Source organism: Rhodnius prolixus, unplaced genomic scaffold, assembly GCF_049639745.1.
Source record: "Rhodnius prolixus isolate KJV_2025 unplaced genomic scaffold, Rpr scaffold_11, whole genome shotgun sequence".
Taxonomy (NCBI): domain Eukaryota; kingdom Metazoa; phylum Arthropoda; class Insecta; order Hemiptera; family Reduviidae; genus Rhodnius; species Rhodnius prolixus.
Window position 1 is genome coordinate 7,879,308 of NW_027411625.1, and position 26,947 is coordinate 7,906,254.

The window sequence follows — 26,947 nt, forward strand, 5'->3', positions numbered from 1 at the left end:
ATGAAAACATAGGAAAGAACATTTCAGCCAATAAATATGATCGATGTTCCATAAGAACCACTGGTTTTGACAATGATTATGAAAACCGTGTAAAAAATTGTGAAAAATGACGTTGACCTCGTTTCGATATCCCTAATATTTGTCGAGATATTTAAGATCAAAGTTACAATTTTATCTTATTCCTGATCGGTTTTCAATATTAATTTACCACCAGAAATACACGTCTTTTGGGGAGGTCCTCTGACTGCAAAAAATTTCTATTTGTGACGCAAAGAACAAAAAAATAATAATAATTGAAGATTTTAAAAAAAAATGTAGTATAATGTAATGGTTGTGGGTGAATCAGGATAAATTTGTTTTATCATCAAATAAAAGCGATTATCACATCATGTTTAATGTACCCCTGTATGCAAGACTTTTTGATCTATGATTACGGGTAAGAATATCTTGCCAGGGTGTTGGGCTAGAGCAGCGTTTCCCAACCTATGGTATGCGAAATGCTGATTGGTGGTACGCGAAAAATAATCAATAATGGCGGACATTAAAAATTAAATCATAAAAATATCATAGATACGTTTTTCCTATAATTCATAAAAATTATTTTAATTAAATATAATACAGTAAAGTTGTTAATACGTACAGGAATAAAGTAAGTCTGTCTCGAGATATACGAGAAAATATAATAACATATTTATCAAGGATAAAAATTGCTTTTCATGGAGTATTTTCCCAAAACCCGAAAACACAAATAATAATTGGATTTCAAACCCCCTTCTATAAAGAAAATTTAGGAAAAGCTACATCATTACCGATAAAAAGTAAAGAAAATTTATTAGAATTATCCTGTGACAGAACTTAAATGATAACTATGTAAAGATCTGCTTAAAGAGACTGGATTGTAATGAGTAAGCTCTATTCAAGCAACATTAAATTTAATTTAAAAAAAAAAATTTAAAACTTAAGATCTTACACTACAAAGTTTATAAAGTGAACATGAACTTGTTACTCCTTTGTAACAAGATACATTGTATCTCTATACAAATAAATATAATAATAATACAATAACACACTCTGAATAACAAATTTCACGAAATACAATCATTTTTACGAAGTGGTACAATTTAGCATGATGTAACTACCAAGTGGTACGCGAGCCAAAAAAAGGTTGGGAAACGCTGGTCCGGAGTGGTCAAAAGCGTGGCTTTGTAAGTAGGAGATCCCTAAGTACGAATACCGCGTATGCAATCATTCATAATACTTTTTTTTTTTAAATAAAATGTACTCTTACGCGGGATACGAACCTTGGATCTTCCACTTACAAAGCCAGAAAAATAAGTGTTTTTTACTTGTATGACAGTAGCATAACTCAAAAAAATTGAAAATGCACAAAGTTAAAATTTGACATTTGCTTTAAGTGGCAATACAAACCTAGTTTTTTTTAGAAAATCGATCTACCAGAATTGTCAGCGTTACTCAATAGAGTTCATTATTCAGATTTACTCAAACCCTTGCAATATTTCTTTTGTAAACACGATCTATTTACAAATATGAGTACTATATTTTAGTTTCACTCATGGTCTTATCATAATATTAACGAGAATTGAATAACTTTCTGAAATTCCGCATTGCAATTATTGTGCATTCATTGTTCACTTAAAATACTATAAATTTTGTTTATATTTTCTTTCGGAAAATTCATTTTAGGACTTTTAATGAGGGAAGTACCCATGGTACAATCTTCTAAAATGCATTTTACTGCATTGTACAGTATTCCCACTCATGCAATATTAGTAAGAATATGTAGCTAAAAGAATTTGAAGAAATTGGAATTATACTCGCAAATCAATGAATATCATCATCTAAAATACCCATCGCTTTTTTTTCCGAAATTTTGTTCATGAAAATTTATTTTTAAGGAAGTGGTCAGTTCCAGCTCAACTTATTTCCAAAATGTTATTTGTTTAGAGTTTAAAAGAAAAGTAAAAATATTACATAAAGTGTTCTCTCAACATTTTTGGTCACCCTCACCCTGGCAGCCAGTTTTGCGTTTCATTTTCTATTGTACAACTGTAATATTTTTAAGTAATTAAAATTAAATAAAAATAAAACAGATTCAATTTTGAATAACGTTATTATTCTAATGGAAGAATTTAATCATATAGATTTGTAAATTGTACTACTTTATGTAGTTCCTTACTCTCCTACTCATCACACATATTCTTCCGATACCTGGCTTGACCTTTTCATTATAGACTCCCAAGATAAACTTCTGTCCTCGTCGCAGCTCCCTGTATCTTTCCTATCCGCTCACGATCTCATTCAAATAACTTATAATTTGTTCCTAGGACCTTTTCCTTTCGCCATCTTGATTCCCTCTGTTTTGAACCATTAAAAACTGACCTTGAAACCCTTCCTTTCGAAACTTTATTTTATACCGACTCTATTGATACCAAGGTTGAAATCCTAACACATCACCTCCTTAACATCTTAGACTCCCATGCTCCCATTAAAACCTGTCATGTTCGACGTCCTCCTGCACCCTGGCTTACACCGGAGCTCAAGGACATGATGAGGAGAAGAGAGGCAGCCAGGAGGAGGTTTAGACGCACGCGTTCTCCTCATGACTACTCTCTGTATAAGCTCCTGCGTAACCTTACTCTGGCCTCTGTCCGCCGAGCCAAATCCCTTCATATTCACTTATCTCTCTCCAATGCTCCTGATTCCAAATCGAAATGGGCTATCCTTCGTAAGCTTTCCCTCTGTAAATCTAATCGCTCCTGCCCCATTTCAATATCTCCTGATGACCTGAACGTCCACTTCACTTCCTTCTTAACCAATGCCTCTTGTAATGTTCCTGCTCTTATTTTACCCTCCTTTGATCCTAACAATTTCTTTTTCCATCATATTACTCCTGAAGATCTCCTAACCTCAGTTCTGAAATCCCGAACAAATGACTATGGCCCTGACAACATTCCTGTTAAATTAATTAAAGCCTGCCTCCCAGCGATATTGCCAGTCCTTTACCATATTTATAATTTCTCCCTTCAGAATTCTATTTTCCCATCCTGCTGGAAAACAGCCCTAGTCCGTCCTCTAAATAAAATCTCAAATCCCACCTCTCCTATTGATTTTCGTCCCATCTCTATTTTATCAAATTTCTCCAAACCCTTTGAACGTTTAGTGCAATCCCAGCTTTCTAATTACCTCGAACAAAACAATCTCCTTAATCCACTCCAATCTGGCTTTCGTCCTTCTTATTCCACTCATTCTGCACTCTTGAAAATTACCCATGACTTGCAGACGGCTATTGACGACCAAAAACTTACCATCCTTATACTCCTAGACTTCTCCAAAGCCTTTGATACCGTTGACCATCATATCCTGCTATCTAAACTACAATCCCTCTCTTTTTCCAATAGCACCCTCCGTTGGTTCCAATCCTTCCTGTCTAATCGTTCCCAATTCGTTGTCACTCCCGATAGTAATCCTTCTTCACTTCTTCCTTTGTCACGCGGTGTACCTCAAGGTTCTTCCCTATCTCCCACCCTCTTCTCAATTTACATCAATGACCTTCCTCTTTCCATCTCTCATTCCCAGTATCACCTCTATGCTGATGATTTTCAGATTTACATATCCTTTTCCCCGTCGGATTTGTTTGAAGCTGTATTTAAACTTCAAGAAGACCTCAATAACATCTCAGCATGGGCCACGAACAATAAGCTTACCCTGAATGTAGAAAAGACCAAAGCTATAGTTATTGGCTCCAACCCACTCCTTAAATCATTGGCTCCTCTTCCTAATCTTTTCCTTTACAATACCCCAATAAAATATTGTTCCTCTGTGAAAAACCTTGGTATCACTTTCGATCAAAACCTATCCTGGAAAAACCATGTTTCCCAAATCTCTCGTCATTCCATCCATATCCTTAAGCAGTTTAATAGTTCCCGTCACCTTTTTCCAATTAAGACCCGGCAACTCCTAGTTTCCTCTCTTATATTCCCCCATTTCGACTATGGTTGTTTAGTGTATGGCGGTCTATCTGGTGATATTGAAGCTAAGCTTAAGCGCCTCATGAACTGCTTCATAAGATTTATTTTCAGCATTTCCAGAGACTCTCGCATTTCGCACTGCTACGATGAGTTGAAGTGGCTTTTTCCTGTCTATCGCCGCCAATATTTTTTGGCTTCTTTCCTTTTTCAAGTCATCCAATCTCAAAGGCCTTCCTATATTTTTCAACTCCTTAAGTTTAAATCCTCCATCCATTCCCGTAACACTAGATCTCGCTCATCTGATCTTTATATTCCCTCTCACCGTACCTCATCCTTTGACAAGTCCTTCCTCATACGTGCTACCTCTCTATGGAACTCCTTGCCTTCATCTGTCCGCCATGCTCCTACCCTATCCATCTTTAAATCCCGTCTATTCAGTTATCTCCTTTCTATTCAGCTTCCTCCGAAATTCTAATTGTTTTAATTTATTTCCTTAATTTCTGCTGTTTTATTATTTTATTTTTACTTTCATTTTCACTTATTATATTTTCACTTTTGTAAATATTTATTTATTTATTTAATTTCTCTATAATCACAGGCCAAACTATTAAGGCCTCTATTTATACCTGAATTTATTCTTAGGGGACAATTGTCCCAGAATAATAAATTTCTTTTCTATTTCTATTTCTATTTCTACTTTCTACATGGAAATCATCAAGCATTATCTGCCTAAAACATTTCTATTGCACTGTACAAAATAAATTTCGTGAGAAATGAAATTTCACCTCATAAAATAAATAATGCATCGAAAACAAAAGAACGCATTACATTAATTTTATACTTTAATACAATCAGTTTTCTGAAATTTTCTTTAAGGTCTGTGAGTAAAGATACTAAATATTGTCAAAGTTGCTAACGAATTGAGTCTCTATTGAGACATTTTAAATTATTAGATCATTTTTAATTAATTTGTAATTTAAATGAACGATCCAATACACCAATCATAAAGAAGCTATCATGATCTTCCTTACTGTACATATATTTTTTTTTTTTAATTATTTAAAGGGCTTCAATATATGAGGTTATTGGCGCCCGTTACAGACAACACTTTCCATCACCGGACAGTGAGCTGTAAGAAGCTCCTAGGAAGAGAGAAAATCTAAGGGTCAGCAGCTGGATTCGAACCCGAGATCTCCGCGTGGGAATCCAATACGCTAACCGCAGAGCCAATCTTTTCCCTCAAGCTGTAGTATATTATTATTCAATTTAAGGCGCATCTTAGGTCTTTAGCGTGTGGAGATTTTTTAGTTGTATTATTGGCCACCGGACAGCGTTTTCCCGTTACAAACAAATACTTCTACTACTGAGCTGAAAGATGATCTTAGGTAGAACAATACTCTAAAGAAAGGCTGGACACGAAAGCCCGGAGTGTCTGCTTGGAAGTCCAATGCTCTAACCACGCAAAAAGCAATGCTCTATTGCTTTCCTAATAATTATTCCTAATTTGTGAAATACAAATACATATATTAGAGCAGGGCTGGATGATACAGACTTATCTTCCTTTCTTTACAATTTAGATTCAAAAAAGTCTCAATGCCGACATCATTTCACCGAACTATACGGGAAATATGATGCCCAAGGAACGTAGTCCTTTTGTTACCGAACCCCTTGGTGGTGCTAGAAGGAAACTAAACAGAATTTCTGATAATACTCCTAGCTCTAGCACCAGTAAGAGCAAAGTACCAGCAGCCTATGAATAGTAAATTACTATTAATTTACTGTAGTAACTATTACAGGCTGTAATATCTTGATATGGGATTATCTGGGCTGACTGCTAATCGGATTTGAGGCGATCCACAACTCAACCAATTACTGAACTCTGTGAACCGTCTACACAGTCTGTAGCCGTGTAATATCGGCCTCCATTCTCAACAACAAACCTCTGGCATCGCTATCCATTATCATTCAATTCTAATTGGACTAACCTTCTTCAAACTGAAAATATAAGTATAACATATAAACATGGTAGATCGGAAATAGTAGTAACGTTGTTGCTCTTGGCTGATATTAGTGATTGACTGCAAACATGGAGTAATCCTAGAATAATTATCATTTAATTGACAAATTTAATACGTGAATTTTAATGGACGCTCAGTTGTGCTTAAATAAGTGCAAGGCTTGCCTCAGATAAATTACAAACTCAGCGAACTGTTTTTTTTTTTTTTTTCACGTAACCCGTATAAGTTCATTCAAAAATTATGGATTCCTAACTCCATGCATAACATATATGTTAAATGCAAAAACAAAATGCTATACATTTCCACTAACTTCTATTCACAAAAATAAAGGAATAGCCAACCATCAAACAATAACAAATCTTAATTTTATTAATGAGACTGAAAAATTGTCAGTTCTAAAGGTTAACACTGTCAATTTTATTTAGTACTTTAATCTTAGGAAATAAAACTGGGTAAACAAAAAATCCTATAATAATAAAAATTATATTAATAATAATATATGTATATAATATATTTTATCCAATACTGTATAAAGAATATTTTTAATCATGTAATCCAGAAATAACCAATACTTACACCATTGGTTTTTGTTTTTTTACACACTTTTCATAAAAAATAATAAGATAATAATAATAATAATAGTAGTAGTAGTAGTAGTAATGTAATAATAATAATAGTAGTAGTAGTAGTAGTAATGTAATAATAATAATAGTAGTAGTAGTAGTAGTAATGTAATAATAATAATAGTAGTAGTAGTAGTAGTAATGTAATAATAATAATAGTAGTAGTAGTAGTAGTAGTAATGTAATAATAATAATAGTAGTAGTAGTAGTAGTAATGTAATAATAATAATAGTAGTAGTAGTAGTAGTAATGTAATAATAATAATAGTAGTAGTAGTAGTAGTAATGTAATAATAATAATAGTAGTAGTAGTAGTAGTAATGTAATAATAATAATAGTAGTAGTAGTAGTAGTAATGTAATAATAATAATAGTAGTAGTAGTAGTAGTAATGTAATAATAATAATAGTAGTAGTAGTAGTAGTAGTAATGTAATAATAATAATAACAATAATAATAATAACAATTTTTTTTTTTTTCCCCCCCCCGGGGAGTAAAATCTAATGGATACCAGGTGGGCCAGTCCTGGTGATGTGGGACTCACACCCACTAAAAACCTCCCCGTCTCCTAGCTAAACCTTCCACGGAACCGTTTACCACATTACTTCGTGGAAGGCCTTCGCTATTCGCCCTTTCGGGCTTCCGCATCTTTAGGCCACATCTACTCTCTCTCCCTCTCAAGTGGCACGGGACACTTGCTGGTGAGGGTGTGTGCTCTCCACGAACTTCTTCTTTCTCAGGACGTCCTCAACAAACACAGCCACTGCTGCCCATCCTCTCTCCTCGCGGAGCATTCTTTGAGTGACGTCATCTGGGCTAAAGTCGCCTATTGCATCGGCCGCTCGTCTTCTTTCCGCGCCCCACCGACTGCAGGCAAAAAAGACATGGTAGGCATCCTCCTCCACACATTCCTCGCAGTGGGTACATTGAGGGTCTTCTGCTTTTCCGATCCTATGGAGGTACTTTCGGAAGTACCCATGCCCCGTCAGGAACTGGGTGAGGTAATAGTTTACCTCCCCATGTTGCCTCTCGACCCACGGTTTGATATTTCGGATCAGTCTCGCTGTCCAGCGTCCCCGCTCATCCGCATCCCAGCGTTCCTGCCAATCATCCATCGTCCGGGCACGTTCCTCGCGCTTAATAATAATAACAATAATAATAATAACAATAATAATAATAACAATAATAATAATAACAATAATAATAATAACAATAATAATAATAACAATAATAATAATAACAATAATAATAATAACAATAATAATAACAATAATAATAATAACAATAATAATAATAACAATAATAATAATAACAATAATAATAATAACAATAATATAGGGAAGGGATTAGCTATGGGGTTAGCATACTGGACTCCCACGCGGAGGTCCCGGGTTCGAATCCAGCAGCTGACCCTTAGATTTTCTCTTCCTAGGAGCTTCTTACAGCTCACTGTCCGGTGATGGACAGTGTTGTCTGTAACGAGAGAACACTGTCCGGAGGCCGGCAGTGCACTGAAAAAAGCTCCGGGCGCCAATGACCTTAGATGTTGACGCGCCTTAAATCATAAAAATAATAATAACAATAATAATAATAACTCATAAGTAAACGTGATTTTGGATGTACGCTGCCGAATATAGCGCCAATACGAATAAAATTGGTATTCCAATTTAAAAGTTAAAAGTACTATATAGTACTAAAGTTAAGAGTTAAGCGTACTATAACATTTTCCCCCAAAATTGTAATTTATAGTTTTACAAGCAGTTAGCTCGCCAAATTCAGTAAAAACTGTTGCAGCTGATTTTTTTTTTAAAAAAAACTGCGACATTGCCCTTCCAATTAATAAAAATTCTTCAATTTTGGAATTCCAGTAATGCTCATTTTTGCTCCCTAGTATTATAAACTAAATAATAACAAACTAAGTGAAATCTTTCAAATATACACAAGACTAGTTGTTAAAAAATACATTCTGGCATACAATATTTCGTCTTACAAGTTTTAAAATCGCTGTTTTTCCAATTACTTTTTGTTGTATACCGCTATTGGACCAAATTTTAGCATGGTGCATTTCGTCTAGTTGTCGATCGCGATCTACATTAGCATTCATACTTTAGCAATCCAGCTTCTGTTACTTTTACAAACTTGTTGATGTGATCTAATTCGTTGTTTTCGTTATTCGAAAAAAATAATTTCATTTTTTATCAGAAGTTTGACCCGTTGTTGGCGGTTTAGATTGAATAAAGATTGATGAATCTAAGGACAGGTGATAGCCCTGATCAGCTAATTTTCCACGATCTAAAGGTAAAGTAATAGCCTATTTTTTCAGGCGGGGCTTAACATCCAACTACCAATTAGGTGTCGTGGACGGAGGCGACTAGCAAACATATTATACTGTAAATTTCTTGTATTAACTATTAAATAAAATCCAAGGCCTAGAGACCGGGAATCGAACCCAGTACCACAATACATATTAGCTTCGCAGGTCTCCCTCTAACCGCTCGGCTACCGTGGCGCCCCAATTTTCCACGATCTATCTTCTCTTAAATGACTTGAAATAGAGCGTTGTCCTTCGTACCTCATTAATTTCGGTAGCGAAGTATGTGGTGTATAAAGCAATTACCTAAATCAAAACTTCCATATTTAACTTGTCAATGCTAAATCGCATAGATCTTTCCAAAAGCTCGATACGAACATAAACTGAGATTAAAAGAGATAGCTAATAAGAAAGTTTTTTGTAACAGTGCATAGTACGGGCTTAAGAAAGAAGCGAAGGGACTTCTGCTTTACTCCAGTAATGTACTATATCTAAGGTGGTTGGGCGTTGATTAGGACCACGTGGTAGCACGAAAGAGTTGTTGGCTAATTCGTTGTTGGCTGCAGTAGTGTGATTAGTTGTCAGGGTGTCTCAAGAAGACGAAGCTGTTCACTAACACCTCATTGTCATTCCGGCAGCGGCAGCATAACCTGCTCTATAGTAAACCGGTCGCTCGAGCTCCTATCTCATTGATCTACGTGCCTTCCCAGTCAACCTCGTTTTTCCATCAACCCCCCAACTTTTTGAACACACCTCCAATTCTTTCTCACCAGGCCAAGCTCGGCCAGCATCTCCATATTTCGAATTTGAACTTACACCGAATATTCATGTCTTGAGGGCCTCTGGTTACTGAACAAAAAGTGTTCAGTAAAGTTCAAGTGTTTTGTAAAACGTAATCTATATGTAATTCTATTACCCTTATCATAAGAGGAATACCGATCTTAAGTATACTTCTTTAAAGCAATATACAGACTACCCATTACACTTAACGTGTCACGTCAGTAAAATATACAAATTTACCACCTGAATAATATCAGGTAGGAAATGAATCGGACCTCTTTATTATCACAAACTGGGTCCGTTTCGGGAATGGCACCCCGACATAAGTGTGAAGGGTCGTATGCAGGGCCGGATTTTCCTATAGGCTAACTAAGGCTTCAGCCTAGGGCCTCAAGATCAAGAGGGTCCTACATTCAAATTGTTAGCAAAATTAAAATTAAACTATTCTAAAAACAGTGAACACTAAAACACTGTTTTAGTGATGTATCACAGTAGTGATGTATTTTATTATCTCTCATGTAATTTATAAACTTAAAAATAGAAGGTGAAAGGGCCTCATAAGTGGAGTAGCCTAGGGCCTCTTTTCATCTAAATCCGACCCTGGACATTTTGATGATTTCAAATTCGTTCATTTTTCAAACCGTTATATTTCTCTAAGTATTGTTAAGATTTCAATGAATTCTTTACCGAATTGTAGAGAAAACTTAGCGGTTTAAATGGTATGAATCGCAACGTTCTAGTTATAATAGGTATTGAGATATAGATGGTTAAATATTAGAGGTTTTTAAATTCCTTCAAATTTCAAATCGTTATATCTCTCTTCATATTGTTCAGATTTCAACGAATACTTTATTGAATTGTAGAGAAAACATAGCACTATAACTGATATAAATTGCAATGTTTTAGTGGAAATAGTTAAAGAGATATAGAAGGTTAAATTTTGGCAGGTTTCAAATTCGTACAAATTTCAAACCGTTATATTTCTCTTCATATTGTTCAGATTTCAATGAATTCTTTATTGAATTTCAGAGTTATTGAGAGACGTTAAAAAGTATGCTTGCTACAAATTTGATGAAATCGGTAAACCAAAAGTTTGACTTTACAAAATACTAGATTAATGCATATTTTTTAAATTTTCTGGAAGATAGTTTCATAAAAGTAGGATACTGATTGTTTCTATTATCAACAAACACATTTATTTGTAACATTTTTCATTAGAAATCTCCTTTTTTTTCTGTGTTTTTGTGAGGCGTGGCTTCAAGTCGAAAATATTTATCAAGATTCATAGAATAGTACGTAGTTTGATGCGGATTACGTCACCTTTGGTGTATAGAATGTTTGTCATAAATATAACTAAGATACGGTACTATCCACCAGATTAGGGGTCACAGCGATATCGTCTGTAATCTGACAATTGGAGCTGCAGTACATCGCGCTAAACTATGTCTCTAGTGAGCATTCTAACTCTGTTCTTAATTCTATCGTCTGTGGAAGCTGGTATGTTTATTATTTTTCTTTAGCACGCAAGCTTCTCTAACCCGTAATAATCAATAAACTACTCGTATAAATATTATTTCTTTCTTTGAATCACAAGACAAACTATAGGTGAGTGCGTCTATTCGCTGTATCTAGAATGTGCCCGTACTCGCTTTCAGTTTGCCTCACTCCGAAGTCAGTTTAAAGTTGCACTTTTACTCGCTCACTATTTAAAAAAAAAAAATGTTAAGCTTTAAAGAGCGATGATTGAGTTTCTGATAATAAACAATTTTTTACCAACATATAAAAAGTAGTCATACTGGGTATCTCCAACTTACAAAGCCACGCTCTTGACCACTAGACCAACACCCGCCCCCAGTTCACATTAGAAACATTATATTTTAATGTAATTTAAACTTAACAATAGAAAACGTATATATTAGAACGGACTGTAAAAATATAAAAACATTAGGCTTTAGTTGCCTAATTTGAGTTTAGCCTCTAATTACAGTATTTATTATTTGAATTATTTCAGAAATATATATTCATACATTTTAATTTGAAATATAAAACAAAGTACATTTAATATTCGACACTACAAATTACATTTTCGAATTTTATAGTCTCTTTTGTCTATTAATTTAATTGTTATTATGTTGGACCAGGGATTTCCTTTATTTTATAACTTTATTTAGGTATTTAGCTAGAGTTGTCCAGTCAGTACCACTTAATAAGTAGACCACCTCCTCTTGATTTAATTTGGTTTTACCAAAATATGCCATTCTAAATTCCCTTAGAATTGGGCAAATTCCTAGAATGTGAATAGTATCTTCTGGGACATTTAGATTGCACAAGAAGCACGTAAACACCCTATTCTTACTCCAAGGTTGATAGTCTAACAGTTCGCCTCTAGCTTTTAATATGAGAGATTTACTATATAGATTTATTGTATTATTGTGGATATAAAATTCTGCCTGATGCGGGTGTAGTTTTGAATATAATTTATTAAATTCTTTTAAAAACTTTTATTAACTCTAATTAGCATTTCCATTTTATTATTTAATTCAAGTTTATTTATTATTTATTAGGTTTTCAGGATGGAATGTTTTGAGAATTTCCTTGTTAATTTCTATTTGAAACTGATTACCTAAATCTTTAATGTGCTTGTACCAGGATATTTTCTTTTCAATTATTACTTTGGCTAAAAAATGAGTCAGTAAGTTGGGGGGTTGATTTAATACTTTACGGATATAGTCTATGTCCATTTTAAGAGTATAGCCATACAATGGTGGGATGGAAGTTTCCAGGTATAGGACATAATCGGGTGTGTTTGGAGGCAGATAGAATAATATCTTTATAAAGTATTTTTGCAGCTTCTCAACTTCTTGTAAATTTAAGTAGCCCTAAACCTGTGCGCCATAACATAATACCGCTCTTATTGCACTATTAAAAACTTTAATTTTGTTATTTAATGTGATATTTTTATTCATTATTACTTTAAGCCAAACACTATTAACAGCAGATTTAGCTTTAACTACTTTTTCTTTACTATTTAGTTTGTAATTAAATGATGGATCAACGTTAATACCTAAATATTTATAAGAATTTACACACTACTATGTCTCTAAAGTGTAGTCGTGATGTTTGCCAGTGGTCAGAAAAAAGTAAAAAAAATTAATCCTTCAATATTTTTTTTTTTTAGAATTCAGTCAAGACCCAACTGCTGTTGTAAGTTCGCAAGAGAACAGCACAGAGTCAACGATAACCGAAGTTAGTATTTTTGACCAGAGTAATGAAGAGAAGCTTAAAGGTAATGAAGGTAATGTAATGTTATCTTTGTTTTACTGCTATAATGAGGTTTTATATATGCTACATAACTGCTATTGAGGTTAAATATGGTTTCCAGGATATACAATGGTCCTTAGTTGCTGAGCCAAGAAACGAAAATCTAATTTCTGAAATTCGGAATTTGCCCCAAATTAGGAATATCATTTTAATGCGAGGGTGACTTAACAATACTCTGAACGACATATTTTTAAAAAATTCATGAATATTTGGAACATCGTACTATTTCGCTCACGGTTTTTCGAATCAGCCCTGATTTGTGTATAAGTCGCCTTCATTGTTTTCGAAAGCCATTTTTGTTTTTGTTTTTAATATAATTCAGGTTTCTTGATAGAAACCCTGAATACGTTGCAGGTTAAACGAAAACAGGTATAGTACTGTATGCTAACTGGATGTAAGTAGTGCAGCTTACGTGAAACTGCTAGTTAAAACAAATTAGTGGTCATACAAAGTGCCATATTAGTGGTTAAACGATTTAGAGAAGGAACGCAATATAAGATGTATTGCAGTATGGTTTCGATTCCTAGTCCTTGCCGTGGATTTAATTAAATTTTAATGTAAGACATGTGCAAGAAAAGTATGTTAACATATCAAATTCCGTCCATAACACCTAATTTGGTAGTTGAACTTCCTGAAAAAAGTGCTGAGTACGTTTGAGGGTCAAGAGATAAATGTTATTTCCAAGCAATTATTTAATATTTTTTATTTCTAGGGAAAAGTTTCGAAACAACTTTGTCTCCTGATGAAACTACAGAGGTGACCCTGACAATCCAAGAAAATGTTGATTTTTCGACAACTAGTATTCCCAATTTTTCGCCAGTACTAGCCACCACCTCCACATCATCAAAACCTTTCTACCATAAAACCATTGAAGATTTGGTAAAAGTAGTCGAGGCGAATATTCTGGGCGTAGGTGATGCAACAGAATCACAGGTAACCAATTTTAAGATAATAGTACGATCCATTTTCCAAAATATAGAAAATAAAAAACTCACAATCCACTTTATTAAAGTTGCATTTCTGGTTAACTATGATTGTCCAAATTTTTAATCCATGAATGCTTTTAAGATGCCTCAAGTTATGTAGTAGATAGAACCGGACTAGTTAATAGAAACAGCGTCTGAGGCGATGTAGCAGTTTTTTAAAGTAGCAAAAATCACTCTTAGTTTTTTAAAGTAAATATTGCACCGATCTTTTCATAAATTGACACAAACCCAAATCTAGACCCGGTCTTAAAGTTTTTGGCGCTCTAGGCATATCTCTAGCCGCTTCCTTTTACAAAACATGAAATCATCTGAACAGTGAAAGCATGAAACGAACAGTTCTTTTACATACCTTTTACAAAAATTGTTTACTTTTGTTACTTCAAGGTGAGCACCAGCACTTCCTTGCCAGAAGAAGTTAACATGACCAATCCTAGACTGGACCGTCTCTCTGAGCAAATCCGGGCCATCATCAGTCACTACCAGAAGTACGGCGAGGTGACTGTGCCGCACGCGGACATACCGGACCCGATGGACGTGCCCAACGTGAGGCGGTCCTTCGGAGGCTCTCCTACCACTTTTACCGATATGAAGATGTATGGGCTGTCAAATTTTACTATCGCTCACGTCAACACCGACTTGAATAAAATGCAGGTACTTTATTTCCTTTAAACATGGAATTTTCATCAAATTATTTATTGCTTTCAATATTTATGTAGGTTCACAGCATCAAGTATTTTACCTGATAAAAATATATTTCCAAATCCCACCGCACACGTGAGACAGTCTGGCTGCAGCTCTATTAGCGGTAGATAGAACAGTGGATAATATCCACTGAATGAATTGTTCGCTTGTTTACAGTGATTTGGCCAAAGGCGAGAGTCCTGTCAACCGTAGAAACACATTGGCTCAGACTCACAGCATGAATGATTTAGCCACAACTTGTTACGCATAATTGGCACAATGGTAACTAGAACAAACACATTGCCGTAAAATGAAGTGAATTACTGATCAAAGGTTTTTTGAACACCAAACTGGAAATGAGCAAGTGCTAGATTTATTCAAGTTCCGAGTTATTAAATAATAACATCAAAATATAAGGGCGCCACGGTAGCCGAGCGGTTAGAGGCGAGACCTGCGAAGCTAATATGTATTGTGGTACTGGGTTCGATTCCCGGTCTTTAGGCCTTGGATTTTATTTAATGGTTAATAAAAGAAATTTACAGTAAAGTATGTTTGCTAGTCGCCTCCGTCCACGACACCTAATTGGTAGATGGACGTTAAGCCCCGCCTGAAAAAATTGGCGATTACTTTACTTTACTTTACTTACATCAAAATATAAGACAGCGTACAAAGTGGACTTAAGTCCATGCGGCGATTTAATGATTGCTTAAAACCTAGTTACACCGAACAGGTTAGTCCAGCGCTATGAATCCTTCCATTTTAGTTTCTTCTGTTTTTAGTTAAAAAAAAAAAAATTGTGAAGTAAGTTGGAGAACTCACATAAGCTTGCATTTTCACGGCTAACCCATGTTAACAAAAGAGAGACTAAGAAGTTATCACTGGCTGACTCCATTTTTACAAATAGCTGGGGGAATTTAGTGATTAGAACTCCATGTACATATATAGTGTTTAGCTCTAGGTAAATGAAAAATCTTAAATTTTACAGGTGTATGTGCTGGTAGTAATGAAGCAGCTGACAATCATCGGCAATTATTCTATCAGGTCTTGGTTTACCAGAGCGTCCGGACCATTCAATGTGACGTTGCTGGACGTGGAAACCAGCGGCGCTGCAGAACTTCAAAAATCGGAAAATGGAATCCTTCAAGTGAGTAGTGGATATTAACAATAATAAGAATAACTTGAGTAAGTTATTAAGCCCAGGAAGAAGAAGGTGAGAAGTTTGTAGGGCTTGATCTTACCCGTACTTTAACTGATTATCCAGCAAAACAGCTAGTTCAAAGGAGAAAATAATAATAATAATTTTTAAGCCATGGAGTTGCTCTATAGTTAGTGCACTGGATTCGCACGCGGAAAACCCGGGTTCAAATGCAGCAACCGGACTATAGATTTGTTTCTTCTTAAAAGCCTCTTATAGCTCATTGTCCGGTGATGGAAAGTGTAGTCTGCAGTGAGGCACACTGCCTGGAGCTACACTCTTCTCGTAGACAAACATCTTAAGCCGAAGTACATTAAGCGGTAAAAAAATAGAACAAAGCGTTCGCGCTCTAGAACTAACTAATCGCTATTTTCACTGAACTTTCTTCAGTCACGTTGACAGTTTCAAACGGAACATCTAAAAACGAAAAGAATTCATGTAAGAAACAATTTTTTGGGAAATTCACGTAGAATAAGTATACCTACCTATCAAAATTAATAGATAAACTGAGAACATAACAAACAAATCGCATGCTAAAAGCAAGAGACAAACTCGAGTAGTGGGAATTACACATGATGTTCCTAAGGTCACGTGCTATCACTTGGATCAGACTGAATTGCGAAGAAACGCCCTTTCTCAATTGCCAGAAAGACTGGAGACAGGAGTTTAATGCCTTAATTTCTTGATACATACCTTCCAATCCTGTTTTGCTGAGGTTCGCTAGTCAAATTTCAAGATAGGATAACCAACGTAAGCAATTCCATAAATTGTCACGTCCTTTTTTTTATCGAATGAATGAATGAATGCTCTATTTCAGGCAACAGAATCCGAGATGGACATGACTTTCAGGGATGCAATTGTGGATTTCAAGAATCTAGGAATGGTCGGTTCCCTTCTGCAAGGAGTTCTGGCAACCGCAGCGCCCGTACTCTTTGAAGCAATTAAACCAGGCGTATTGTCGCAGGTAGGAGATTCAATTTTTGTTGTCTTAATAATCGGAATCCTCGCTAAATATTTATTTAACTTCAATTGGAACCGTACATTCTTTCAAAGAGTTGTAGTACATTGCAACCTAAAGGGGTCTAATGGGCCTTCCTACTGCTAAAGTGAGCCTTCATTCTGCACTAGGGTGTGATATCATACACTCTAGGGAGTGAGCAATGGTACGAAATTTCTAAGCTTTCAGGTGTGATATCTGGTGCTCTATTGAATCTTAGAGCTTCAACGTGATGTGTATTGAGACAGAAAGAGCAGTTGTATTTAGTCCGCTCCATAGCACACACGTCAGCCAAAATAAGTTCTCAGTTTCTTAATCTTCTCACGAGTCTACAATGTCTCCTGTGAGAAATACTAAATCGTGAGCCAGCTTCTAAGCAGAAAAACTTTCAATAGCGTCCCAGAACTCAAAAAAATCGAAGTTAGAGCACTGTAGGAAAGCGATGGGTATTATGCTTGATCTTTAGAATGTAAGCAGTCACCTGGATGGCACAGATTGTAAAGAAGTGTCCTCTGTCAGTAGGCAGTTAAACTCTGGCAACAGTTTAAAGTCTGCATTTTTTGACGTATGGATTCAAAACCAATTTAACTGAGAACTGTTGGTATTTTTCTACGCTGAACCCATCCTTAACACAGTTCAGATTTCTACTTGAATGCAAGCCTTAAAGTTGGACAGGTGCAATGACAGATTGCTAGAGAACACTATAGGTGATAATATAGTCTTTATCACTGCAATAATTTATGTATGATGTGCTTTGTGCTTAGATTAACACTCAGATACGTGAAGACCTGAACGCTAAGTTGGAGAAGATTGGCAACAGACTGGCAGTGAGTGGCTCACGGCCGCCCCTGGACGCCGCGGAACAGGAAGCCCGAGCCTACCTTTTGGAGAACGGCTACGATCCGTACAGACTCAAAGACTTCTCCATCAAACAAAGTGTGTTCACCGTCAATATAACAGAATTTGTCCTGAAAGGACTGTCAAACTTCCAGAGAGTTGGAGAGGTCGTTTTGGCTATGGATGAGGGTAAGTGATTCTGGTACAGAAACTGAGTGCCCTCCTTCATTTGGTCTTAAGATATGAAAAAGTTAGTTCGACGAATATAGTTGGACTACACTTTTAGCCAAGAAGTTAAGGTTTTCTCTCTTCATATTATTATTTTTTTAAATATAAATTTGTTAACAAGGTAAACTACCTTCCAAGGGAAAAAATGTATTCCCTATGCAGAAATAATAAAATAAAATAAAATGTGCTCTTCAACCATTGGACAAGATTTATACTTTTCGTGTAATTTGTGAAACTCCGTTTTAACCGGAAAACGTTTCTTGGATATAGAAATTGTTCTGGAGGTGGCCAACATCATGACTCAGAACAAGTCATAGAAAGTTCGACATTTCTTAAACCGAAAGTGCATGTTTTCGGTATTTTCTCGAAAGCGGCTCGAAATATATACTTAAAACTTGTATGCACCCTACATAAATTTGATGAACACTTTTATTTGAAAGGTTCTGATAAAGGCATTTTAGTGGGTTCTCGGAAAAGAGTACTTATTACTTTGAATTAGCTGATCAACTCCTAGAAAGAGATCAGAATCTAGAAAAATTCAGGTAATGTAAACACTTGCAGTCAATCTAAGAATCCCCCATCACCAATGTTCACATAAATATGATAACTTACTGTGTTTTGCGAACAGGTATGATACAGATTGGGATCCACGTGGCTGCGTTAGACCTTGAAGGGCGCTGCAAGTGGGGGATTGGCATTGGCAAAAACTTCAGGAGAGGTGGTTTCACCAACTTCACTATAGAGCATATACAGATCCGGGCATTCGTAAACCAATCCATAGACGTCAACACGAAGCCTAAGTTGGACAACTTGGACATCAATGTTGGAAAGGTAGGTGCTATTTAACTGGCAAATACTAGCTTTGTGTTGCTAATAGCTGTTGATAATTAAATCACTATTTATAGCACACAACTTCAATGCTGTGGATTTTAGCCAATGTGTTTGTTTCTCTATCATTAATAGAACTAGGTTCCCAGAAAAAGGGAGGTTATTGGGTGGGTGAATGGTTGAATGTTACGGATAAAATCCATAACTGACTTGGGAGGCACAGGTTATCTTGACTCCCTCCTGACTACCGCTGGAATTAGCATTCCACCAATCGTGGTGATTCCGCTTGCAATCTTCTTAGCGCAGTTAAGTACATAACCTCAAGATTCGATTGGAAGAATGTGGCGTTCTCAGGCCCAACTAGAGTTCTAGGCCAACTCCAACATGACCTTTAATGTTCTAGCTATGTCGGCCACCTGTTCTTTAGTAAGCTCTTTGTATGTATGTTCCTTAGTGACTCTTCTGTTACAGATCAAACTAAATATGGAGGGCGCCGGAAGGTTTGACATAATCGTAGAGGTGATGGTTAATTCTCTGCCCGACTTAATAAGGCACATTCTGGTAGACACAATTGAGGAGCCGCTCAAGTACAAGATACAGCAGCTGCTCAATAAAATCGAGCCACACCAGATCCTGGAGAAGACCCTGCCTGAGCTGGATAATTTAGGTCTCTAACTACAAGTGTACATAAATAAAATAATGATAACAGTAATAGTAATAGTTTATTGCCCTGCAATACCTCACTGTAGACACACCTATACCCCATTACACAAAAAATATTGATTTTTCAGAATGCCATTTAATTGGACATCACGACTTTTTAAATAGAAAACTATGCATTTAGTTGGAAATTTTACTCAGGTCACGCTTCAGTTCAAGTTCTTTATTCGTCATAAGTACTACTTCTCTGCTCAGTTGATAGATCCTTGAAACTCTCTCCTGCACTAAACGGCTACTAGTTATCATAGAATATTTATTTTCTAATGGGTGGCAGGGTGGTTTTATCCACAGATTTATATTCTACTTTAGTATTGATACCACAGTACAGAAAAATTACTGACAATTGCTGATTACACTAAACAGCATAAATTGTTACAGCGTAAAAGTGAAATCTTAATTGTAAAAAAACTTGCAGTGAAAATCGAGAAATAGCTGCATATACGGTTAATTTGAACACATTATTGGAGGGGGAACAAGCTAATATCTACCGGCAGTACCGTGTTTATGAATCACGTGGCGTTAAATTTTTCGCTAAATTTTTGTGCAATTTCAATTTTGATCCGAGATCCTGAACTTGTCGCTGTAATAGAACAGGACAGAATTTTACCACTCCTAAAATATAGAACTAGTTTAATGACTTGATCTAATAAAGTAATTATCGTCACAATTTGAAGCCCAGTAATTTTTTTTTTAAATGTTAGTTTAACGTGTTTCGATGGTTTGTATTCTAATATTAATTGAACAGAAAGGGTTCAAGGGAACAAGATAGATATGTAAAAAATAGTTAAACAAATCTGGGAATAAGGGCATCGAAATTAGTGTTGGAGGTATCTTTTTAGTAAATAAAGGTTTACCATTTTTATCTCAGTTTTCGAAAGAGTGGGGGCTTCATAACTGAAAGTAGTATTTCAAGAGAGTTAAGGGTGACTGAATGCTCAAGGAAATTAACGGTTAGAAGAAACTTGTGAATCAGAATTGTGAAATTTATAATGAAGAGACGAAAATCGGTATTTCAAACAATCGATTCCCCTCTTCATCGACTGTCCGAGTAAAACTGTTTTAAACATATACATACATAACACAACAGTTGAAACGGAGGTCACAGAGGGGTTACGCAGATTAAGTTTATTTTTCTAGTTAGATAATCATTAAATGAAATTAGAGACAAATTTAGCATTTGATAGTGATAATTTTGATTGTGATGAGATAACAATAATGATAAGAACTTTCAAGACATGTATGTGTAGCTAAATAAGATCTAATTAAATGTACTACAAGTGTAGTTTGGACTACTGAACTGGCACATGTGAGTTCACAAACTAACGGCTGTAGTCATGAATTGAGGTTTTTGGAATTCTGTTATCATTACATTTTTTTTCCAGTTTTGTTGAACAAAAATAATTTGTTGATACTAAAAGGCAGGAGAAACTAAAATGGAAGGTTTTATTGCACCGAATTTACCGAGCCGGTGTAGTTGGGCTTTAAACACCCAAGTACAATCGCCGCATGGATGTAAGTCCACTTTGTAAGTAAAGTTTGGAATTTTAATATTATTATTATTATTATTATTATTTGATTACCCAGTGCTGGAATAAACCTTGGTAGGGTTCTAAATTGATAGATTAAGTTTACTTAGTTTTGGTCGCGCAATAACTGTCTCTAAGAGAGCTGGTCTATAATCAAAAGCCTCTTCGACCAACGGAAAGGGTTAGTTAGCTGGAATCTGGCTGGATGAGTGCTGGGCTACGAGATGATTCAAGCTAGTTGCTACAAGAAGGATTAGTGGAACTTAGGGTCACGGGCGATGTTCTCATCGTTATTGAAAGAAATTTCTAGCTCGCTATGGAGTCTTTCATTACTTACGTAAAAATAAGCATTTATGTACCTTTATTACACCCATTACATTTATTTGTAGAGTTTTAAGCTGGCAGCACAAGGAATTCTGTTCGCATTCAGGTACATCTGCAAATTATTCATCTGAAGTCATTGTATTCTTGAAAATTTTCTGGAGATGAGACCTAAATCTTAAGCTTCTTTTTAATATGGCAGTGCGATAAAAATAACCCTTAAATGAATAATTTGTATTTATGTTATTTGTGTTGCAGAGATATTAATCGAATGAAAATACTACCCAATATTCTGAAGGCTGTAGGGAATAGTCCACTAGTACGACTCAATAACATCCCGAAAGCTGAAGGCATCAAGTGTGAGATGTGTAAGTATTTTGTGTTAATTTTAGCTATTAAAGAGTTAATATCTTCGATGCTCTGGCCAGTAGAGTTTTGATTGAGCCTTAACCCCATGCGGTTTCCTTGGAACCTTTATAAGGGCCCAGAGGATTTTTGAATCGTGTTGGCTTAGTTCCTTACTGAAAGATAACCTTTTTTTTAACAGTGGGCCATGGAGCTATGTGGATTGTAAGCTGAGTATATCTGGGATGGGGGTTGTAATATGAGTCTTCAAATTTCTCACTCCTGAGCACCTTTGCCGTGACTTGTGCGTTATTGCGATATTTGCTTCAAAGAATAGATAAATACTATTTCCTGATTAACCTAAGAGTCACATTTTTCATTCAAAAAGGAGAGTATGGGTTCTATCTAAATATGGACGCTTGCAATAATCTCAAAAACATCAGTAATCAGCACGAAATGGGTGGTAATTTCGAATTTCCTCTAATGGATTGTTTATTCTCCATAGAAATCACACGATCTTTCAGAACCTACGACTGCTCACACATCTCAAATACGATTTTTACTTTGTCATAGTGGCCAAATGTGAGTTCCTGAATCCCGGCGGAAGTGTTAAGGACCGTATTGCCGTGCGCATGATTGAGGACGCAGAAGAGAAAGGCCTGCTGAAACCTGGCATGACAATAATTGAACCCACGTCTGGAAACACAGGTTTGTCTAATAGCTTCCGTGGAGCACCCTATCCAATATTAACTGGAACCGAAGTCTTGCCTTCAATATAGTCTTTTCAGTTCAGATATACCACACATGAAAGTAATATAACAGTTAAATGCAATGTCGAGCGCCTATCTAATATTAAGGAACTACAGCCTTAAAAATCTAACTGCAATCTCTACAATACCACGTTGATAACAGTGAGCATATCCATCTCGCATATAGTAATAAGAATGAACACCTAAGGTGTAGCCCTTTCTTAATATTATCTAGAACATACCTCTTAAGTGAACGTCTTTAACAATGTACAGATGTACTACCTTTATATTATTATGTGGATTTATGTCTTGATGTGTACCTTTGAAATGACCCAAGTTAGTAATATGCACAGTACAACTACCTACGCAATATTAGTGTATGTGTACATTGATACCTATTACATACATAGTGCTGCCGTCTGTGCATTGTGTACGTGTTTTATATTATAAGCTTCTGTATGTGTATCTAATTAGTCCTGAGACATTATATGATTCTGTCAGTAATAATATTAGTGCTCCTCTATAATGCTTAAATTATTTTATCGTTTAATTTCCCTGAATAACGTTAAGGCTGATTAAAAGTCAAATTGTCTGCTATTTTGTTCTTTGGTTTAATTGTTATGATTTGGACGAATAGGGTTAGGTCTAGCGATGGCGGCTAGCGTGAAAGGCTACAATTGCGTCATAGTAATGCCCTGGAAGATGTCTGACGAAAAGGTGAACGCACTTAAAGCATTGGGTGCTGAAATTGTACGTACACCTACGGCAGCTGCATTCGACTCGCCCGAAGGTTTAATTGCAGTCGCCCAGAAAATCAACAAGGAAACCCCAAACTCAATAGTATTGGATCAGGTATCTTATTTCAAATGTTTACCGTGTAGTATCACAGTGTTTGTACATAGAACGTTATAGTGTACGGCAAATGATAGTGTGAGCTAGAGTCTGCTGTGATGTGAAATTGTCCTTTACTGTATCTTGTAGTACCGCAATGCTGGCAACCCAGTGGCTCACTACGATGGAACTGGTGCGGAAATTCTGCAGCAATGCGAAGGTAGACTAGACACAGTGGTGATAGGTGCAGGGACAGGAGGCACAATTTCAGGTGTGGCTAGATATCTCAAGGAGAGGCTGCCAAATGTCAAGGTTAGTAACTGAACGGCTTTACAGACAAAGGTGTGAATCCTAGCTAGGGCTGTTCTTATACTCTCGTACTCTCAATTCTAGTGTTAGCATTTCTCTTGCAATTTATAATATTAAATGAAAATTATTTTGGATAGATTTTTAGAACGGTCTTTCTTTGTTTCGTTTGTATGTCGCTTATAATTTTATCCAGATCTCAGTCCTAAAGACATTTTTAATAAAATCTTGATTTTAATCGAAATGAAGACAGAAAGTATTTTGGAAAATATATTTATTTATGGATACTTGATTAAAAAAAAAAATAAACGAACAAACAACCGGCACTACTAGTTCCGGGACAATATTCTGAGGTAGTTATTAGATATATTGCCTAAAATATCATAAACCTATCCACAATTCTTATAATAGGCCTTCATAGAAATATTGATGGAGCTATTGTGAGGTCTGTGGCAAGACAACTGTAAATCTGTGTAAATCCACTTATCTGCAAAGTTTGTCTGTTCTCTGTTCCAGATAGTGGGTGTGGACCCGTACGGCTCTATACTAGCACAACCAGCGCATCTCAACGAAACTGATGTCACATTCTATGAGGTCGAAGGCATTGGGTATGATTTTATACCCACAGTACTTGGTAAGTACGCAATATTTAATACGTAAGGAATTTTTACTTTCTATTAGCAAGAGGAAAGAGGATCTGTCGATCGTCTCACATATTAAATTATCCCAGAAACACATTTCTGAAGTTTCCTGAATATAAAAAAAGGCTTCTAGAGCAAAGTGCGCGTGTGTTTAATATCAGAATGTCTGAATCTATCGCTTTAATTTGAAATATTTTCTTAAGAAAATTCGTTTATGAGGAGTACACAGAGCTGCAACTTTAATCTCTCCTTTAAAGTGCCACTTCAAGGTAATTGTAGGGGTAGTGCGGCCAGTCACATTTGCCTACCTCTGAATTTGATTTATGGCAGGCGTTCACTTTGATAAGGATAACTAAGAGAATTCAGATTAGTAGAACATTTGTCAACTAGAATTTTAATAATTACAGTAAGATGTGTATTATATGATTAGGTACGATTTCCGAACTTGGCGTTAGATTTTATTTAAAGAGGTAAATAGAGATATGCTCAGTAAAGCACAATAAAATCGCAGTAAGAGAAGGTTGTCCACACCAGCATTGTTTTAAGGATATTTATTTTAGGTTTAACCAGATAGATCCCACAATAAAATCGCGGTAAAAATCATTTTAACCCTCAAATATTTACTTTACTCTAAATAGTTTTTTTTTTGCGAATCCCTCGAGAAAAAGCTCAAATTATTTTTAATTTGCGCTGCGCTCATAAGCAATTATCTAGTTGAGCTGTAAGGGCGGAAGACAGCTAAGCTAAAGTACTGGTGCTATTGGGTTCATTTCCAGATCTTCGATATTTGTAGTGGCACTACTAGAATAGTTTTTCTTCTGACTATCAGAGAGGTGGGGATCAAGCTTAAAACTGTTAACATTCGGAAGCTAAGTCATTATTACGATAATTATAGTTCCAGCATTTATCATTATAAACAGATTAGTCTACAGTCAACATTGTGTTTGCTATCCAGCTACAATTACCATTTAACTTTATAGGCTTAGATATTACATTAAATTCAGTTTAACACATAATCATAACTTAATTTAACATGTTTTCTTTTTCGTGCCCAAATTTTTTTAGTCACGTTTTACTCCAATTAGGTATCACGATCGCAAAACTTGCCTATTCAACATCCTATAATCAATCTTTCAATTTTTTTTCTTTAACTTTCAATCAATTTTTGCTTACACACACATGTAGGTCTATCACATTATTTGAAACCATGTTTCTGGGAGACAGCGCTTATAGAGGGGATTCTGTGATTTGGTTTTCAGTTTGAACAGCCATTTTTAGGGCTTACTTAATGATGTAACATACAGCGGAACAGATAGATAATAACGGGCTGGCAAATCTGCCTCCATTATGATTTTGGGGAATATTGAGGTGCGGTTTTTCTAAAATCATCAATTAACAACGGTCGAAAACCAAAAACTATCATTGAAATTAGCAGAGGTATTTATAATCAACATTGTACAATGATTTTATGCTACCTCCATTATATTTTTGGTTTTGTTACAGACCGCAGTATGGTAGACGAGTGGGTCAAAGTCAACGATAAGGAGTCGCTGATCATGGCTCGAAGATTGATTCGCGAAGAAGGATTACTTTGTGGTGGGTATTACTGTGTATTAAGATCCTTGGTTTGAGATCTCACAGTTTTAGAAAAGCCCCATTTCCTTGTTTTAGCCCTAATTTTGAACCTCCTTTACATCAATATCCTAATTTTTTATTTTACTTAATGTTGCAGGTGGCAGCAGCGGTTCAGCGATGGTTGGTGCTCTGAAGGTCGCCAAAACGCTTAACGCCAACCAGCGATTAGTTCTAATACTACCCGACGGTGTGCGAAATTACATGTCAAAAATGGTTAAAGATGAATGGATGGAAACTAGGAATTTCGTTTAGTGAAAACATTTAAAAAAATACATTTTCTAATGAAGTTGAATTCAAGTTTTTGTCAAGCTTTTTTTCTGAAATATCCTGGTCTCATAACAGAGAGTCAAAGACACCCTAAACATCTGCTTTTCCTAAATAATAATAATAACATTTAAAAGTATAATTTGCATATCAGTTTTAAAAGAAAATCGCCAAAAATAATCTAAAATAAAACTGGTTGTGGGACAGATCGAGCAGCTCAACAATCCAGCCAAAAGTTCAACGAAGGAGTGGCAAAATTTCATTCCTGTCTTATTCGCATTAATGTAGGTGTGGGGGGAATGGGTTACATCGACAACAAGCACTTCGATCAGTTTGGTAAAAGTGTCCTTAGGTTTTGATAGGTTAGCAGATCCGTAAACAAGATTTTTTCGTGATAGTGGCAATAGTACTGAAACTGTTTCTTATATAGTTACTCCTGAGACTGTTGGTAACATTTTGTTTGAAGTTCCTCCGTTATCTTGGTTTGCTACCTCCCTTATAAGTTCATTCTAGGTAAAAATTAATTTGGAATAAATTGGTTGATTATATCTTGGATTTGAATAGCGTATCAAAATCATTAGGACACTTTTATGAGTCAATGTTAATATTCGTATAATCGCAAATGTTAATAAATACATATTTCGTATAATAGCTCCACAAACATAACTAGAAAAAAGCTGTTTGAACAAAACACTTCAACTAAAAACGTGGAAAAACCAACTTGAAGTTAGCTTACTGTTTGATATTCTATTCTGGCATTCCTGGGGCTAATTTCTAAATTGGAAGGGAATTTTCCTCGTCCTCTCACTATAAGAAAA

At 35.7% G+C, this 26,947-nt stretch overlaps 2 protein-coding genes across 4 annotated transcripts; both read left to right on the top strand.

Moving 5' to 3' along the window:
- Positions 1-11,061: 11,061 nt before the first annotated feature.
- On the top strand, positions 11,062-19,503 carry LOC141459477 (uncharacterized). Of its 2 annotated transcripts, none has more exons than XM_074138597.1 (9): positions 11,062-11,215; positions 12,897-13,013; positions 13,752-13,972; positions 14,410-14,676; positions 15,692-15,850; positions 16,719-16,865; positions 17,663-17,924; positions 18,592-18,794; positions 19,263-19,503. In XM_074138597.1, the coding sequence occupies exons 1-9, from the start codon at positions 11,161-11,163 to the stop codon at positions 19,464-19,466; spliced, it is 1,635 nt and encodes a 544-aa protein (XP_073994698.1). In that variant the 5' UTR covers positions 11,062-11,160; the 3' UTR covers positions 19,467-19,503. The 2 variants fall into 2 exon arrangements, with proteins under 2 accessions (XP_073994698.1, XP_073994699.1); XM_074138598.1 differs by having other exon boundaries at positions 12,897-13,004.
- Positions 19,504-20,596: 1,093 nt separating this feature from the next.
- Cbs (Cystathionine beta-synthase) lies at positions 20,597-26,157 on the top strand. Of its 2 annotated transcripts, XM_074138599.1 has the most exons (9): positions 20,597-20,817; positions 20,894-21,036; positions 21,617-21,726; positions 22,277-22,411; positions 23,090-23,304; positions 23,434-23,595; positions 24,106-24,223; positions 25,734-25,826; positions 25,963-26,157. In XM_074138599.1, the coding sequence occupies exons 2-9, from the start codon at positions 20,945-20,947 to the stop codon at positions 26,115-26,117; spliced, it is 1,080 nt and encodes a 359-aa protein (XP_073994700.1). In that variant the 5' UTR covers positions 20,597-20,817; positions 20,894-20,944; the 3' UTR covers positions 26,118-26,157. The 2 variants fall into 2 exon arrangements, with proteins under 2 accessions (XP_073994700.1, XP_073994701.1); XM_074138600.1 differs by lacking the exon at positions 20,597-20,817 and having other exon boundaries at positions 20,894-21,023.
- The last annotated feature ends 790 nt before the right edge of the window (positions 26,158-26,947 follow it).

Coding starts and splice junctions, on each gene's coding strand:
- Cbs (XM_074138599.1), top strand. CDS start 20,945: ATGGAAGGTTTTATTGCACCGAATTTACCGAGCCGGTGTAGTTGGGCT. Junction 21,727..22,276: donor AGGCATCAAGTGTGAGATGT/GTAAGTATTTTG, acceptor ACTTTGTCATAG/TGGCCAAATGTGAGTTCCTG. Junction 22,412..23,089: donor ACCCACGTCTGGAAACACAG/GTTTGTCTAATA, acceptor TTGGACGAATAG/GGTTAGGTCTAGCGATGGCG.
- LOC141459477 (XM_074138597.1), top strand. CDS start 11,161: ATGTCTCTAGTGAGCATTCTAACTCTGTTCTTAATTCTATCGTCTGTG. Junction 17,925..18,591: donor CGTTTTGGCTATGGATGAGG/GTAAGTGATTCT, acceptor TTTTGCGAACAG/GTATGATACAGATTGGGATC. Junction 18,795..19,262: donor TGGACATCAATGTTGGAAAG/GTAGGTGCTATT, acceptor CTTCTGTTACAG/ATCAAACTAAATATGGAGGG.